We start from the raw sequence: 19,305 nt of genomic DNA on the forward strand, positions 1-19,305 counted from the left end.
GAAATTCAAGACCCAAAAGTCAGCAGGAAAGATCACAGCCACAGTGTTTTGGGATCAGGAAGGTGTTGTAATGACCGACAATCTTCCAAGGGGCCAAACAGTTAATGCAGAATACTATTGTAACTTGCTGTGCCAAGTAAAGGACGCATTGAAAGAAAAAAAGGAGAGGGAAGCTGCAGAAAGGAGCTCTCATTTTGCAAGACAATGCACCTACTCACAAGGCTGGCAAAACAATGGATGTTTTGATGCAGTTGTGGTTTCGGTGCATAGACCATCCATCCTACTCGCCAGATCTTGCTCTTTCTGACTATTTTCAGTTTCTAAACCTTGAAAAGAGTTTGAAAGGGCGACAATATTTTAGTGATTCAGAGGTGACAGCAGCAGAACAGTATTTCAGTGACCAGACATCAGAGTGTTTTTTTAGAAGGGTTACAGAATCTTCAGACATGATGTGCCAAGAGTGTTGAAATTGGGACGAATATGTGGAATAACTTGTAAGTTTCATGGCTCCACGTCATTCCCTTCTTGCTTGGGATGAGAACTTTTCATCAGGCCCTTGTAAATTCTCATTACACCCTGTGCATGTCTTCCAGTCAGCAGGTGAAATCAGTGAGCAGTAGTGCTGCCCGATTCACGATTTGAATCGGTTCACCGATTCACTTTGGGTGAATCGATTCCTTTTTTAAAAAATCAGCCTCTCCAATTCGATGCCCATAGATTGACTGCTATTGTTTTGGGGTGGGGTTATGCGTAGCACGGATTGTATCTGAAGTGTGTGAGTGGGTGTTTCTCTCGCCTTCTCCCTTCCCCTTCGGGAAGAGAGCTGTTAGGTGATTGGTGAACGGTCATGCGGGCAGGTTAGTTCCCCTACTTCCTATGGTGGCTCGCGGCTGGTGAGGGAAACGGTGGGCGAGTGAAGGTTAGGCCCCTTCTACTAAACCGCACTTGCGGTTTGTATCGCCGGGAGCCGTGCTGAATGCTGCGCGCAGCTCCCACTTCTCATAGAGTTCCTATGAGTGTCGGGAGCTGCGGGCAGCGTTCAGCGTGGCTCCCGGTGATAAAAACCACTAGCGATGTTTAGTAGAAGGGGGCCCAGTCTAGAAACAGTTCTGCATACCTCACCTTGTTGTCTGTCACTGCCATTATGATGAAGAAACCCGCGAAGGAGCCCAACCGCCACTGCTTTGAGTGTGAGCAGCACGGGGTGATGTAAATTGACATCACCATCAGAAGCTTCGTGTGCACCTCCTGCTCCAGCCTCTTGTAAGTATCATCTGATAAGAGTCCCAGGGTATTAATAATCATCTCGGCTGGTAATAGGGCTTATGCTGTTCCTATGTGTATTCCCTATTTCCCTATCATAGTAATGCAACTGGGTTCATAGTCAAATGTGTGTGGACAAATGCGCGGACATGTCTTGCGCTCAATTGTCTTGCGTGCTATTGTCTTGCACGCATTTGACTTGCCACCATGCAACTGTCTGTTCTGTGCCCTTTCTGTGAATTCTAACAGTATTGCTAACACCATAAATGTCCGCGGAAAAAACATTATTGGCCCTGTACTTAGTTATTCCTGTCCACACTTCTTACATGGATTGATTGCTTCCCTACATCAGCTTTAAAAAATGAGCAAAAAGAACAAACTTTTTTGTTTATTTTCTTTACACCACAGCGCCTGTGTGGGTAGGAGAGGGCAAATGGGGTGAAGAGGCTATAAAATAAGCCCACTAGGATGTTTGAAACAAAACACCCAATTGGGAAGGAAAATCGAATAGAATCATTGATTCAATAGGCTGAATCGAATCGAATCAAAAATTTTTTCCTGAATCTGGCAGCACTAGTGAGCAGTGCTTCTTACTTGCTGCTTCCTCCTCTGCAATCAGAATCACACAGGGTCTTATTTGTGTAAGATTTAAAATGTATTTATATTTTGATGGAAACCCAAAGCACTTGTCTGTTGCCCTGACTCTGTTGCTCTTGGTGCTTCGGACTCTTCATATTGCTGCTGTTAGTATTCTGTTCCCCTCTGTCTGTTCCTTGGATGTTCATGCCACTGCTGTGATCATGTTTGCCCCTCTTTTGGTACCTTGAGCTTTTCATTGAACTATTTGTGCTGCTTTGCATGTCTCATAGTAGCTTTGGCGAGTGGTGTACCTAACTTGGTTGCCACCCAGATGTGTGGAGCTCCTCTTGCACTCTCTCATCCTCCCTCCAGTATGAGAGTGTGTTGAGCAGTTATGAAGCCTCAGTCTACAGGCATGTGGCTGTTGGTTCTGCCGTGGAACAAGAAGTTGACGTCAGAAGGGGGCAGGGGACCGGCAGAACTGATAGCTATGCACCTGTAGACTGAGGCTCTGCTATTGCTCAGTGCATCCCCATGCTGCCTTAACCCGGAGTGAATTGCACCCATCACTCTGCCTTTGATAAGCCACTGACTTTGGTTCATGCCACTGTTGGTGCCCTTGACCCCTCTTTTGGTGCTGTGGGGTATCTTGGAGTGCTATTGCATTTGTTGTTGATGCCTCAAAACCCCAGTTTTAGAGTCCAAATTAGGGTACTTTGCTTTCCCCAATGAATGAAACAAATGAGCTTATAACCTGGAAGTGAATGAAAGAGGAATTGGACCCGAAAACAAGCCAAACCAAAAATTTAGGCATGCACCTCCATTTGTGATGTTTAGTACATCATCCTCAATAAAGTACATGTTGCATAGTATGTTGAGGTGGGAACTAAGATATCCTGGTTCATGTCTTCACAATTCCCCCAGTATTTTGCAAAAAGCTCTACCAAACATGGAACCTTTTGTAAAAGATTACAATGATATGCTGGACTGGATGCGCTTTTGCTAGCATGTCCTGTAGGATCAACAATTTTAAAAAGATACTCATAGTAAAAGAGTATCCTGTTTGCTTCAGATTCCTATGTCAGCATCTTGATTAAAATTCCTGCTTCCAAAACACACCTGAGCTTTTGTGAAAACGGGATAAAAATCAAAATCAATCAATAAATAGCTCTATTAGTGATCAACTGCTACCAATTTGGAACCAGCAACTGCTGAGGCAGGAATTACTGGGGATCCCTTCTGCTCCCACTAGACCACAGAGAAACCCCCAGTAAGAAAGAAAGGTGGAACAGGGGTGGTGGGGGTGATATAGGTGAGAAGCACGATTAGGAAAAGTCTGGTTGCTTGGTTGGTGGCTGAATTGTGGGGGAGGTGTCTTTGTTTTGTGAGGGTGGCTGATGAGGGGACAACTTGATGTCAGGAAGGGAATGGGAGATTTGGGAAGGTTTGACAGATGTCAAGGAGGATATGGAGGAGTGTGTGTGTTGTGGAGGAGGGTGTTCTCTTAGTTTTGCACCTACCTCTTCATGCTGGCACTTGTGCATGTCTAAATTCAGCTTTAAAAGCCAACATACCATATTTTTCGTTCCATAAGACGCACCCTAGATTTAGAGTAGGAAAACCAGAAAAAAAAACATTCTGTACCAAATTGTGTACTAATATATACCAGGCTCTGCACCCTGTCTCCCCTTCCCTGCCAGGCTGTTCATTTCATTTTTCATATACACACAATACATACAGCAGATATATATGATCAAAACTGACACATTTTGATCACTAAATTGAAAATAAAATAATTTTTCCTACTTTTGTCTGGTGATTTCATGAGTCTCCTTCCTTCCTTTCTTTCTTCACTGAGGCCCAAGAATTGTCCCTTTCTATTCCCTACCTCCCATGCAATGGCGTACCTAGCATATGTGACACCCGGGGCCCATCATTTTTTTGACACCCCCCCCCCCATCTATATGAAAAATATGATTTTTAGTAACAATCTATATATCGCACAAGAGTGTACCTAGGAAAAGGCAGCATCTTAAACACTGCAGTGAGCACTAGAACACCAACACATACATTGTAAAACTAAACAAGCCAGATCCTGCATAGTCAATTGATCCAGTACAGTCGATGCTATCAGAAAGCCATGTCCCTTTCATACACACAGACAGATACACCTTTGCCCAATATGGAATAATCACAAACTAAAAATAGAAATATGTAGACAAAAGTTAAACTGAACTGCCAAGAAACCAGACTCTGCATACAATGCAACACCACAACACCACAAAACCAGTAATATATGTCCTCTAATACTGTGCAAAATATAAAGACAGTGTAAATTTGAAAAACTGATACATAATAATCACCACTTTACATAACAATCACCACTTTACAAATTAACAAATAAAAATAAAACAAATAATGAGAAATATGAAAATACCATTTTATTGGACTAATCTCCGTAAGCTCGGTCCTCATCCCCACAAACCACCTGATTCCAGCCACACAAGCCTTGAATTGTTTTATATTGAACTTATTATATTAAAGTATAAAAAGAAACAATATTTTGTACAATTGTCAATTTATAAATCAGCTTCTTCTCCCCACTCTCTCTTCCCCATTTCCCTTCAGCGTCCTCAGCCCACTCTCTCTCCACTTTCCTTCAGCGCACGCACATAAAAACAAGCAAGTAATTTTATATCATTTTCATTCTATTCATTCATAGAAATTAAAGTCTAAATAATGCCAGTCACATAACAAAACATGATTTTATAAAAAGAATTCCCTGCAGTCAAGCCTGCAAGGATTACTAGATGTCTTTCAGCAGCTCCTCTCCCTCCCTCCCTCCTCGTTACCTTCGTGGCCAAGTAAAAATGATCTACCAACAATAAAATTTTAAAAACACAAAGCACATTGTACGCAGAGAAAATGTTAATTATCATTTATATTCCGCGGGTTTTCAAAGAGGTCAAGGCAGATGACTTTATGCAATGTCACCTCAGTAACAACTATACAAAAATAGATAAATATACCCCCTCCCTTTTTATTAAACCGCGATAGCGTTTTTTAGTGCAGGGAGCTGCGCTGAATGCCCCACGCTGCTCTCGACGCTCCCTGCGCTAAAAACTGCTATTGCAGTTTAGTAAAAGGGGCCCATAGTGCAAAATATAGACAGCATATAAATTCTCAAAACGGACACATTTTGGTCATTAAATTGAAAATAAAATCATTTTTCCTACCTTTGTTTGGTAATTTCATCAGTCTCTGGTTGCACTTTATTCTTCTGATTGTGCATCCAATATTTCTTCCCTTCTTTCAGCCTCCTGTATGCTTCCTCTCCTCCAGATTTCATTCCCTCCCCCAACTTTTTCTTTGTTTCATCCTGTCCCCTTCTTTCTTTCTCTCTCAATGCCCCCTTTCTTTCTGTATGACTGTCTTTCTCCCTCCGTGCCCCATTTCTTTCTTTCACCCTGCCCCCTTCTTTCTTTCTCTCTCCATGCACCCTTTCTTTCTCTATATCTGTATTTCTCTCTCTTTCCCCATGCCCCATTTTTTTCTTTCTTTCACCCTGCCCCCTTTCTTTCTTTCTGGATCCCTGTCCCCCCCTTGCTTTCTTTCTGGCTCCCCCCACCTTTCTTTCTTTCTCCCTTCCCTCCCCCATGCCACTTCTGCTACCACCACCATGCTGCCACCACCGCCGGGGAAAGGCTGCCACTGGCCATCGGAAACAGGCCACGCCTAATTCGCCCTCCTTCTTTTCCCGCGGGCCGACCAACTCTGGCTGCCCGACGTCAATTCTAACGTCGGAGAGGACGTTCCGGGCCAGCCAGGCAGCGATTGGCTGGCCCAGAACGTCCTCTCTGACATCAGAATTGACGTTGGACGGCTAGAGTTGCTCGGCTCGGGGAAGAGAAGCAGCAGGGAGGGAGAATTTGGCGCCGGCTTCTTTCTGATGACGGCAATGGCAGCCTTTCCCCGGCGTCAGCCTATTCCCCGGTAAGTGGCCAGCTGAACACCCCCTCGGGCCTTGCACCCGGGGCGGACCGCCCCACCCCAACCCCCCCTTGGTATGCCACTGCTCCCATGTCCCAAGTTCGAGCCCCCTCCCACTCACTGCCTTCCAGCCTTTGTTCTTTGACCTACCTCCATCCCATGTCCCGAGTTCATGCCTCCTTGCCCTCACTGCCTTCCAGCCTTTGTCCTGTCTGTACTCCCTGCTGCGCCGTAAACTGCCTTCCTCCCCCCCCCTGCATGCTGAAACCTGCCTATTATTTTACAAGAGTTTGCAGTCCCAAGGCAAGACATTTACAAGTCCACAAGTGCTGCGAACAGTTAGGTCTAGCTCCTAGAAGTAGTGAAAAAAAAACAGCCAGATCTTGATGTCAACCATAGGATATCCACTTGCCTTTTGTTGAAGAAAACTCCACCGATTCCTCTTCCTCTGGCCCCGGTCCACCACCGCTGCACCACAACTCAAAGAAGGAAATGGCCAGCATGCAGCGATTGCACGTCACCGGCCCACAAGCCTTCGCCCAACATCAGAACTGACGTCAGTTCTGATGTCGGGAGAAGGCTCGTGGGCCGGCGACATGCAATCACTGCACACTGGCCCTTCCCTTCCCTTCTTTGAGTTGTGGCGGCCAGCAGGGAAAGGAGCAGCAGCAGTCAGCAGTCAGCCCGTATACCTCCGAGTGGGTCATTTTAAAAAAGGTACAATGGGGTGGGTGGGGGGTGTTTAAAAAAAGTTACCTTTGCTTCATAAGACGCACTGAAATTTCTACCCAATTTTGGGTGGAAAATAAGTGCGTCTTATGAAGCGAAAAATACGGTAGGATATTTATAATGTAGATATGGCTTTTTCTTGTAAGCTGCAAAGTCTGAACCTTTCCCTTAGGCGTACTCAACCCATGCACAAGCCACACACCTACCATGCCACCATGAAATGTCTGTAGCCTAGTGGCTCTTCACATGCAACCAGCAGCTTTCCAAAACACTATTTTTATCTGCATGCAATTAAGATGTGTAAATGTTGCCATGTACATATCTAGGTGCTTCTGAAATGATGTCAAATGAGTTCTCTATGTTAAAGCCAAAGGTTTACTATACTTAATTTCTTTTTATTTTTCTACTGATTGATTCTTTCACTTTATTATAGTGATTATTGCAAGTCCTACTGATTTTAAAATAAGGTAATACACAATAATTTAGAGCATCTGAGGCATAATTACTATCATTTGATGAATACGAGGAGCACCTGTGAGAGGACTGGGACCTGGAACAAGCAGCAATGATGTTTAGTTGTAAAAAAAATCATTTTAATTTATATATTTTTGAATTCTTCATCTTTTCTTTTTTTTTTTGCTCTCTCTCACACACATAATTTTCCTATCATTAATTATAAAGGGGCCAATATTCAAAACGATTTAGTTAGCCGCTTACCGGTTTATTCACCTAGTTGAGGCTAGCTGCTAATATTCAGCAGGACTTAACCAGCTATGTACCCTTGACAAGTTCCTGTTGAACCGTAACGTACACAGGTAAGGCTAGACTCAATCAGGGCACCGATGTTTGACCTAAGAGCCACCGCGGGAGCGGACTGCTGGGCACGATGGATCACTGGTCTGACCCAGCAGCAGCAATTCTTTTTTTTTTTTTGGAATTTTTTATTTATATTATTCAACAAAATTTTACAAGAATACATCTTGTTACATTAAATACAGGAAAGAAAAAACAATACAGAAGTATTACAAATTCATACTTATGAAAATATTTTTTCCTTTCTTAGACCACCATAATAGGGGGATGGTCAATCGAAAATTTTTGAGAGAAATTTACCAAGAAACTTAATTAAACAATTAGGCTTTATGTTCTAAACACCAGCTATTAATTTCTATTTCCCCTCAGTCCTTGAGGATTTTCTTTACATCCAAGAATTCCTTCAGGTGGTTAGGAGAAAAAAATGTATATTTAACTCCCAAATACCTAACTAAGCATTTACAGGGGTATGCTAACAAGAAAGTTGCTCCCAATTTTATAGTATCTTGACGCATAGAAAGAAATTCTTTCCTCCGTTCTTGTGTAGTCTTTGCGACATCAGGATATATCCAAACTTTTTGCTCCCCAAATAATTTCTGTGAATTTTTAAAGAATAGTTTCATAATCATGTTCACGTCTTGCTCAAAAACGAATGATACTAAGAGCGTAGCTCTAACATTATCAGTAGAAATTGTTTGTTCAAGAAGAGCAGTCACATTAGCAAATTCTATTTCATTATTTTCCCTCCTTATCTCTTTCTCAATCTCGTCTTCTCCTTCTTGTCTTCCGGGTATCTTCTTATTTGGTAAATAGTAGATTTTATTTATAGGGGGAATACAATTTGACGAAATCTTTAAATTTTCAATCAGGTATCTTTTTAATAAGTCCAAAGGCAATGTACCCGGAATTTGAGGAAAATTTAAAATACGGAGGTTCAAACGCCTGTTAAAATTTTCAAATTGCTCCAATTTCTTATTTATAAGGAAACTATCTTTAATTGAAGCCACCTTGAATTGTTGTAAATGCAGTATATCCTCCTGCATCTGCTTAGTTTGAGCACTAGAATCCCTTTTCATTACTTCCACAGTTTCAGTCAGCAAATCCAATTTTTCCACTATTTTTGTTACCTTTTCAGATGATTTTTCCATTTTTGACTCCATCCGCTGAAGCAAAGACCAGATGCCTTGAAGAGAAACCTCCGTCGGAGAGGACAAATCCCCCTCTCTCTTGTTAGCTTCCATCAGCAAACTGTTTCCAGACGCTGTGCCCTCGTCGGGAGACCCCGCGCCTCCACTTCCGGGATCGGGTGTCTCTCGCCACATCGCTCCGGCAGCCGCTGGACACGGAGGAGTATGGGAAACCGGAGGAGACAGCGATGTCTCTATGCCCGAAAGGGCAAGCAACTCCCTCTCTTCGCCGCCCAACACCGGGCTCTCTACTCCGGATATTGCTGGTGCCAGAGGAGCCGAAAAGAAGGTATCCATCGTTAGCTGCCGGGGGGTAGACGCCAAGGCCGGCGAGGAAGGTCCCCTGACCACCCCTTTTCTCTTCGGAGGCATAAGGAGAACGAGGTAAGTAAATCAGGCAAAAACTGAAGCTAAACGAGGAGAGATCTTAACGCGTCTCTCACAGCTCCTCACATCGCCGCCATCTTGACCCGCAGCAGCAATTCTTATGTTCTTAATAGCGCCATTAGCGCTGAACCAATGGCATAGCTGGGCAGGTTGGCGCCCGAGATGGTGACGCCCAGCACTTGCTGAGCGCCCCCTACTCTTCCCTACTGCACTGTGCATCCCCCCCTCCTGCTTGAGTGCCCCTTCCCACTCTTCCCCACCACTTGCATGCCCCCCACCCTTCGTGTACCTGTTGAAATGTTTGCTGGCACGAGCAATATCTTCCATCAGCTGCTCAAGTCAGCCTCGGCTCCCTTTTTGATGTCACATTCTTGGTCCCACGACCGAGAAGTGATGTCAGAAGGGAATCGAGGCTGATGAGAGCAGCAGGTACAAGATGCTGCTTGTGCTGGTGAACATATCAACAGGTTCCAGCAGGGGAGAGCCGACGGAGGAGGGCTGCAGTCTGGCCATCGGACCAACGGTCGGCTCGGGGGCCCGTTCCAGCGGGGCACCCGACACTGTCTTCGCTCCTCCCCCATTCTAGCAGGGGAGAGCCGACGGAGGAGGGCTGCAGTCCAGCCATCGGACCAACGGTTGGCTCGGGGGCCCGTTCAAGCTGGACTTCAGTTTTGACTGTTTTGTTTTTATTTTCACTTCTTTTTAGTTTATGATATATTTTTTTTAATCTCACTCATTGTTTTGCCACTTGTTTTGTTTTAATTTATCATTCAAATTTCATTAAAATTTCCCCAGAATTCTATTGCTTCAACGGTTCTCCCTCTGCATCTATTCCTATCTCCCCTCTTTTTAACCTTTCAAATTCCTTTGATCATTGTAATCTTATTAAAATGTTTATTTTCTTATTTTTCTCCTCTATCTCTATTTTTCTTTCTTTATTACTCTTCTAATTGTCATTTTTTCTGGTACTTCAGTTAGATTGTGAGCCTTCGGGACAGTAAGGGAATTTCTAAGTACCTATCTTACTTATAATTTTAATGCACCAATATATTCATTGTAACCCGTTCTGGGCTCTTTTGGGAGGACGGGCTAAAAAAATTGAATAAATAAATAAATAAATAAAGGTATGCTGAGGAGGAGGAGGAGAGGTGCCGGCACCCCTGTGAAGATGGTGCCCAGAGTAGTCTGTACCCCCCTCCCTCCTTACTACACTGAACACAAAGCCAGCTATCTTGAGGGCATTCTGGGGCAGAGTCGGCACCTAAGCAGCCGGGGTTAGCCCACAAATGGAACCTCGCAGTAACCCATAGCCACTGAAGGCCAGATTCTCTATATGGCGCTGTTATCGCCGCTGCCTTCAAAAGTAGCACCGATCGCTTGTCAACACGCAACACCGTCGTTTGGACAATCATGGCTACGTGAAAGGTAGGTGCCAGAAATGTAGACCAGGGTTTTAAAGGGCTATATTTCAAGTGCCTACTTTTCACGAGAATCGCATCTAAGGAGACGCCTAATGGTGCCTAAGGCCACTTCCTGTGTTAACCACATCTACAGTGGCCTTAAGCGCCACAAGGCACCTATTTAGATGGACAATGGCACCATTTTTGGCGGCGCCCACGAGCACCTCCATTTTTTTATTTTTTATTAATCAGTGCAGTCAATTACTGTGCCAGTTGAACCAATTAAACCAATTAAGTTTTGTGGCACCTAACGGCGCCATTTATATAATTTGTTCCTAAATGTTGACGAAATTGGCTATATGTTAGTGGGCTTAAAAATAACTGGATATTCTAAGCTAAAACCTGCCCTGGTTCCAGTTTTGAATATCCGGTAGTAACACCATCGGCGATGAGCTGAATATTGAGCCCAATTTCTTCTCATGTAAGTTATTTTATTTTGCTTGTATACCGTATTTTTCGCTCCGTAAGACACACTTTTCTACCCCCAAAAAGGGGGTGGAAAAGTGGATGTGTCTTATGGAGCGAAGACAACCCGCCCCCCTCCTCCCAGTGCCTTTTTAAAACACCGCTCGCCCTTTAAAAATACAGCCTGCCCGCCGGCCCTTCTTTTTAAAACACAAACACCCCCCCCCCCCCCCGCCCAGCAGCACCTTTTAAAACGCCTCGTAAGCCTGGTGGTTCAGCGGTGTATGGGCCGGCAGGAGCGTGCTTTCTGCACTGCTGCTTGGGCCTGCCCCGCTTTCTGAATGGCTGCGGGACTCGTGAGAACTGATTGCAACCATTCAGAAATTGGGGCGGGCCCAGGCAGCAGCACAGAAAGCATGTTCCTGCTGGCCCATACACTGCTGGACCACCAGGCTTACAAGGCGTTTTAAAAGGTACTGCAGGGAAGATTGCATGCAATCGCTGCTGCCGGAGTAGTAAGGGGGAACATGGGGATGGGGAAGAGCAGGTGGAGAGTAAAGAAAGGGACTGCATTGGAGGAGCGAAAGAGGGGAAAAGATGCCAGAATCGGGTGGGAGGGCAGGCTGAGAAGAAATGTGGCGGTGAGATGGGGTGGGGGGAGGGGATCTTTAGAAGAAGGGGAAAGACGGGAGAAGCTGAACATTGGGAAAGGGAAGAACATAGAAGAGAGATGCTGGGCGAGGAGGGATAGCAGGGTCAGGGATGCAGACTGTCAATGGTAGACAGGGACAGGGTAGGAACAGTGGGATATAGAGGCAATGCTGGAAAAAGGGCAGATGGGGACATGGAGGTAGGATAGGGGCAGGGACAGAGAAGGAAGATGCTGGGTAGGGCAAATAGGGGTGCAGAAGGAACAAGGATGGTGGACCTGGGAATAGAAGAAATGTCAGAGGGACAGGAGACCCTGCACAAGCAGAAGAAACAGATAAAAACAGAAAAGAGACACAGGGAGTCAAAGTAAATTTCCAAAACGTGTTCAAACAAGAAAGATAGAAAAACGTATTTTATTTTGCATTTATTAATTTAAATGTTAGCTTTTGGAAGTTAACATCTCTGATATCTTGCATTAAAAAAAAAAAAGTATTACAGGGCGGGGCTGTTTTAAAAGGAAGGGCGGGTGAGTGGATGCGCGGAGAGGGTTTTCTAAAAGGTACCAGGGGGACAGAGGAGGAAACATTTATTAGTCGGCTGGGACAGATCCCTCCTGTCCCAGCCTACCACTAGACCACCGGAGGTGAGGGGGGGGGGCAGTGGGACAGGGCATTGGGACAGGGTACAGAGCCTGGCAGGGAAGGGGGGGACAGGGTGCAGAGCCTGGCTGGGAGGAGAGCCTGGCAGGGAGGGGGGGGGCTGGGTGCAGAGCCTGACAGGGAAGGGAACAGGGTGCAGAGCCTGAGTGTTGGGTTGGGTGCAGAACCTGACAGGGAGTGAGAGAGACTGGGTGCACAATTTGGTTCAGAATGTTTTTTTTCTTGTTTTCCTCCTCTAAATCTAGGGTGCGTCATATGGTCAGGTGCATCTTATGGAGTGAAAAATACAGTAATTTTGTTAAACTTTTTTTTTTCAATCGCTAATGTTACATTTGTACATTACCTAGATCAGATTCTCTCAAACCTTTGTAGCTCCAACACACTAAACAGAGCACAGAGCAGATTTTTTTTGCAGCACATTATAATTGAAATTATAAAATTCAAAACCAACAAAAAATTTAATTTGAGTTATTTATTTAAAGTTATTTAAGCTATTTATGGACAATTGTAACAACAGTGAAACTAAAGTAAATAAGAACATAAGAATAGCCTTACTGGGTTAGACCAATGGTCTATCAAGCCCAGTAGCCCATTCTCACGGTGGCCAATCCAGGTCACTAGTACCTGGCCAAAACCCATGCTACCAATACAGGGCAAGCAGTGGCTGCCCCCATGTCTTTCTCAATAACAGACTATAGACCAGGGCTGCCCAAGTCCGGTCCTCGAGATCTACTGGCAGGCCAGGTTTTCAGGATATCCACAATGAACATGCATGAGAGAGATTTGCATACCAAGAAGGCAGTGCAGGCAAATCTCTCTCATACATATTCATTGTGGCTATCCAGAAAACCTGGCCTGCCAGTAGATCTCAAGGACCGGACTTGGGCAGCCCTGCATAGACTTTTTCTTCAGGAACTTGTCCAAACCTTTCTTAAAACCAGCTACGCAGAGTGATGCTCCTGGGCAAGAAAGCCATTTTAACTAATTGGTTATCTAGTGATCCGCCGTCTTATGTACACCTCTGTAAAAATTATGTTATTTTCTATTGTTTGGCATACTAGCACTTCTTTGAAAATTTAATTAAAATATTTAAACATAAAACCGCTACGTTATCTGCTCTTATCATATCCTCTGGCAACGTGTTCCAGAGTTTAACTATTCTCTGAGTGAAAAAAAATTTCCTCCTATTGGTTTTAGAAGTATTTCCCTCTAACTTCATCAAGTGTCCCTTAGTCTTTGTAATTTTTGACAAAGTGAAAAATTGATCCACTTGTACCCATTCTACTCCACTCAGGATTTTATAGACTTCAATCATATCTCCCCTCAGCCATCTCTTTTCCAAGCTGAAGAGCCCTAACCGTTTTAGTCTTTCCTCATACGAGAGGAGTTCCATCCCCTTTACCATCTTGGTCGCTCTTTTTTGAACCTTTTCTAGCACCACTATATCTTCTTGAGATAAGGAGACCAGAATTGAACGTAATACTCCAGATGAGGTCGCACCATGGAGCATTATGACATTCTTAGTCTTGTTAACCATCCCTTTTTAAATAATTCTAGCATCCTGTTTGCTTTTTTGTCCGCCACTGCACATTGGGCGGAAGGTTTCATCGTATTGTCTACGATGATACCCAGATGCTTTTCTTGGGCGCTAATCCCCAAGGTGAACCCTAGCATCCGATAACTGTGATTCAAGTTATTCTTCCCAATGTGCATCACTTTGCATTTGTCCATATTAAATTTCATCTGCTATTTGGACGCCCAGTCTTCCAATTTCCTAAGGTCTGCCTGCAATTTTTCACAATCCGCATATGTTTTAACAACTTTGAACAGTTTAGTGTCATCTGCAAATTTAATCATCTCACTCGACTTTCCGATTTCCAGATCATTTATAAATAAGTTAAATAGCACCGGTCCTAGTACAGACCCCTGCGATACTCCACTGTTTACTCTCCTCCATTGAGAAAAATGACCATTTAACCCTACCCTCTGTTTTATATCCCATAACCAATTCCTAATCCACAACTGAACTTTGCCATCTATCCCATGAGACTTTAATTTTCTCAGCAGCCTCTCGTGAGGAACTTTATCAAAAGCTTTCAGAAAATCTAGATACACTATATCAACCGGCTCACCTTTATCCACATGTTTATTCACACCTTCAAAGAAGTCAAGCAAATTGGTGAGGCAAGATCTCCCTCGGCTGAACCCATGCTGACTCCGTCTCATTAAATCATGTTTGTTTACGTGTTCCACAATTGTATTTTTTATAATCGTTTCTACCATTTTGCTAATCAATGCGATGGATGTGCTTGTTTTTTTTAATACAAAATAACTCAAAATGTGGCTCTTAGTCAACAAGCATTTCAACATCCACCATCTGCAATCTCCCTTTTTTTTTTTTTTTCAATTTAATTTCTGTCAGAGCTGAAAATCCAAGTTCACAAAAATAAGTAGATCCAAACGGTAACAAAGCCTTGATTGCTTTGTTGCTCAAGTTAGGATAACTACTGCATAAAAAATGAAGCTAAAATTACTTGTTAGTTTTCAAGTACCAATCGCGTCAAAGAATTATGCTTGTCTGGGCGGTTGTATCCTTACACCCACAGATGCTCCTAACATTGACAGACTCTTGTGTATGCGACTTGCATGTCATCTATTCTAGTACATACTTATGAAAAGAATTTTTAAAAATAAAGTAAAATTCTGGAATCTCTCGTGGCACACCCGGAATCTCTTCGGGGCACACCACTGTGATGGGGCGCATAGTTTGAGAGACACTGGCCTAGATAGTTGACTTTAGGGACAGTATATCAAAGTTGAAACTTGAAATGTAATCCAGTAGATTTTTAAAAAATGGGCTGCAGTATTCCAATTAACCCTAAAATAACATAACATAATTTTTTAATGTATATATCGCAAAAGCCTTTTGGTTCTATGCGGTTTACAGAAGAGATAAAAACTAAATAAATAATAAATAAATAAAACTAACCCTTTCTTTTACTAAGGCGCGCTAATCGATTTAGCGCATGCTAAGTGCTAACGTGTCCATTATATTCTATGGTTGCATTAGCATTTAGCGCGCCTTAGTAAAAGGATCCCTAAATATTTAAATAATAATTAAATAACTAAATAACTGACCATTGTCAGTAAGCTACAACATATCTTGGTGGGAGGGGTGACAAACCTGCTGAATATTCAGAAGTTTGTTGTATTATTTTCTTTGCAACTTTAAAAATATTGCAGAGAAATAGCATTTTGCTGAATGCACCACCTCTTTTCCAAGACTTGTGTGTGTATCTCTTGTCATATTCATATGAAAAATGCTGATGCATTATTTACGAAAAGCCTGGACTCTGTTGTAAGTCTGCTTTGTCTTAGTAATATCTCTACTGTAAAGCCATTTAGTGTCTCATTTGTACAATTCCAGTGCTTAAATAATAAATACCAAAGCAACACTGAAACTTTAAGGCAATACAATTCACCTTCATTGCTTTTGTCCCTTTTAAGTGCTGGGTCATTCCATTTTCGTTATTGTACCCCGAGGACCAATTGTAATTCACAAAACAGTTGAGAGCATATCTAAGCAGGGACATGCTGGCATGGTAGGGATTCACATTGAGAGCTTGTCAGGTCAATGAAGTTTCTTTATGAAAAGTGAAGCTCATCTTGAGGGATAAAAATGAGTCGATGGGATAAGGAGCAGATGTAAATGTTTGCATGTAGTTTCTTGGAGTAATTGCATACAGGCGTGCAGGTATCTTGTCTTTCTTAAATGCAACAGTGAGCTGCACCAGGACAACACAACAATGCATCTTTCATGCCATCATGGCAGGAGTAGTGAGAATGTAGTACCATGCTATATGTATGTAGGGTAGGCACAGTCCCATTCACATTAGTTTTTTATGCAGGATACGTTAACTACTTTGGAGGCATTTCTATAAGGGGGCACCTTCTTTTAGGTGCCCCAATATTACGTGGTGAAAAAAAAACTATTCTAAAACTACATTGGGGCATCTTATAGAATGCTGGCATAACCCAATATAAATTTACCCACTCTTCCACTAAACCGTGTTAGCAGTTTTAGCGCAGAGAGCCAGGCTGAATGGCCCGCACTGCTCCCGACACCCATTGAGTTCCTATGACCTTCAGGAGCAGCGTGGGCCATTCAGTGTGGCTCTCTGCACTAAAACTGCTAACGCGGTTTAGTAGAAGAGGCCCTTAGGTGTCAGCAATTAAGAACATAAGAATAGCCGTACTGGGTCAGACCAATGGTCCATCAAGCCCAGTAGCCCGTTCTCAAGGTGGCCAATCCAGGTCACTAGTACCTGGCCAAAACCCAAGGTGTAACAATATTCCATGCTACCAATACAGGGCAAGCAGTGGCTTCCCCTGTGTCTTTCTCAATAACAGACTATGGACCTTTCTTAAAACCAGCTACGCTATCTGCTCTTACACATCCTCTGGCAACGCGTTCCAGAGCTTAACTATTCTCTGAGTGAAAAAAAAATTTCCTCCTATTGGTTTTAAGAGTATTTCCCTGTAACTCCATCGAGTGTCCCCCTAGTCTTTGTCATTTTTGATGGAGTGAAAAATCTATCCACTTATATCCGTTCTAATCCACTCAGGATTTTGTAGACTTCAATCATATCTCCCCTCAGCCATCTCTTTTCCAAGCTGAAGAGCCCTAACTGTTTTAGTCTTTCCTCATACGAAAGGAGTTCTAACCCCTTTACCATCCTGGTGCAACTGTGAGTGCCTCCATGTGGTAAGGAGAAGCTTAACTTCCTGTATTCTGTATGTTACATGCATATGTGGTAACTACACCCATGTCCCTCTCATACTCTGCCCATGTGATACTCCCCTGGCATTTACACACTAACTCTCAGATTCCTAAAATTGGGCATGGATCCCAGACTGGCACCAAAAATAATTAATTAATGGGCTCCAATAATTTAATTCTTGGAGTTAAAAAGTACTTAATTGACACTACTTATAAGTTGGGCGTAGATCTGGTTGCACGCTATTCTGAATCAACGGGCAGCTAAACTGGATTGCGTGCAGCTTAAAAGGGGTCGTAGCTATGGCCGGGTCACAAGTGTTCACAAAAGATGAATGCAGTATTACAAAGCAGCGTAGTTCCAAGCCCAGCTTGTGTGCTAGGATTTACATCAGGTTTCAGCTGGTGTAAGACATCATACTGCAAATTGACAGTTTTCTTTTCAGAAATGCCTTCGAGAACTGATCTACTTAGATACAACTCCCAATTTCATCCCACCCAAGCCACATTTAGCCTTTTGTTCTTCTTTACTGTAACAGTTTGTAGTTCTACCCCTCCTTCCCTGAGTCTGAAGTAAAAGTCAATGTCTTTTTTAATATATTCTTTTTCCCATTTTTTTATTATGGAAATTGGTTAGAAATTTTTATAAGCGCTGTATTAAATTTTTAAGAAAACAAACTTGAATTCAGCACTCAATGCTTTTCTATATAGAGCACTCATCCTGGAGTACCTTTTATCAGTGGCATAGTAAGGGTGGGGTGGGAAGGTAGACCACCCCAGGTGCCATCTTTGTAGGGGTGCTAGTACCTCTCTGCCCCTCTCCACCACCACATTCACGCCCCCCCTCCCCCCGGTATATCTTTAAAGTTTCACCAGTGCGATAACTTCTCAGGCCTGCTGCTCGCTCCAGCCTGGCTCCCGTCTGAAATCATTTCCGGGTTGCAGGGCCAGAAAGTGACATCAGAGAGAAAGCTAACGCTGGTGTAAGCAGCAGGCAGAAGCTGCTCACGCTGGTGAAGATTTAAAGAGGTACGGGGTAGGGAGGGTGCGAGGGAAGGAGTGGTTTGGGGATGGAGAGGAGGGCACTGAAGGTGCCAGCGCCCCGGGCGCTTCCTACCCTCGCTACGCCACTACCTTTTTATAAAATAATATCGAGTCAGCACCCGATTTTGGGTGACATTTATAGTGTAGAATTTTCTCCTATGCCTCTAACAGCCGTCCTTATGGAATAGTGCTCAGTCAATTTGCTGCCATATACATGCATGAATGCCAATATTGTTTGTACATTTATACACACAAGTGGCGTGCAACTGGAAGCACCCTGTTATAGGCTTGCCCTTTTTATCTGCAGATGTTTCATGCATGGAAATAACTTTGCTTGTTTATAATATTATCCCAAAATGTAACCACTTAGGCCACATGTCTAACTTAATAGCATATAACAACCCTTAGCAAAAAATTTTGGGGTTTTGTTTTTGTTGGGGGGGTGGGGCGGGGAATAAATATTTTTCTAATGCACATTAAGAATGTTGGAAGGTTCAATCAAGCATGTACTTTGAGCTTTCAGGAGCAAGCTGTAGTCAGGCATTTTAAATGAAAATTGATTTGTGATTTACATGGTCAGTGGAAAGAGAATTAACTTATGGAAAGGCTGTAATGAAGTATTAGACAAGTAAAAAAAAAAAAGTAGATGGTGATCTAGTGGAACTAAAAGTCCCATCTGGAAGAAATCTGTGACATTTTTACATTTATCTATGTTCTGCATGAGTTGTAATGTTAGTGGTAATTTTATGGGACTGAACTGAAATGAAAATGGTGTTATCGCAGATTGCCTACAATATAGGCTTGTGTTCAGTGAAGAGTCCCTGTATCCCTTTTCTCCATTTTCGTATAATATGACTCATTGCACTTTTTTTTTTCTCAGCTGCCATTGTTGGATCCATTCAGCCTTTTACTTGAGGTTATTAAAGAAGAACATCAAATGTTCACAAACACAATCTAAAAGCACATTTAAAAGCAACACGGCCACTTCCATTTACTTCTGCTTTGTTTAGGCAGCATCCAGAAAAGAACCCTTGAGAAATCTGAACTTAAAGCAGCAAAGTATTCTGAGCTCAGAACTATGGCCTGTGTATTTTGCTTTCTGAATTTTAATTTATCATACATTGTCACAGAGTGATATCGTACTGCAAACAGGATTAAACTTTTAACTGGATGCTTTAAAATGCAGGGGTTTTTATTTCCCCATTGTGATATATTTTTATTTCTAATTGTTTCTATGATATTCACAAACTGTGGGTGACAGGGTGAAAACAAATTAGAAAACAGAGAAATATTAGTAGAGGACTGTACAAAAACCCCTTTCTATAAGCAAAAAAAAAAAAAAATTTCAACATGTATGAAAG

General features: G+C 43.0%; 1 protein-coding gene across 1 annotated transcript in view; it reads left to right on the forward strand.

Annotated features, from left to right (window-relative positions):
• Positions 1–19,026, forward strand: part of LOC117353835 (POU domain, class 6, transcription factor 2-like) — a 392,747-nt gene extending 373,721 nt beyond the window's left edge. The window contains exon 5 of the mRNA XM_033930243.1: positions 18,825–19,026. Coding sequence (XP_033786134.1) covers positions 18,825–18,859 — 35 coding nt within the window. The 3' untranslated portion in view covers positions 18,860–19,026. The remainder of the gene's footprint in view (positions 1–18,824) is intronic.
• Positions 19,027–19,305: the final 279 nt, after the last annotated feature.

The sequence above is a fragment of the Geotrypetes seraphini genome, chromosome 2, assembly GCF_902459505.1.
Source record: "Geotrypetes seraphini chromosome 2, aGeoSer1.1, whole genome shotgun sequence".
NCBI classification, from domain to species: Eukaryota; Metazoa; Chordata; class Amphibia; order Gymnophiona; family Dermophiidae; genus Geotrypetes; species Geotrypetes seraphini.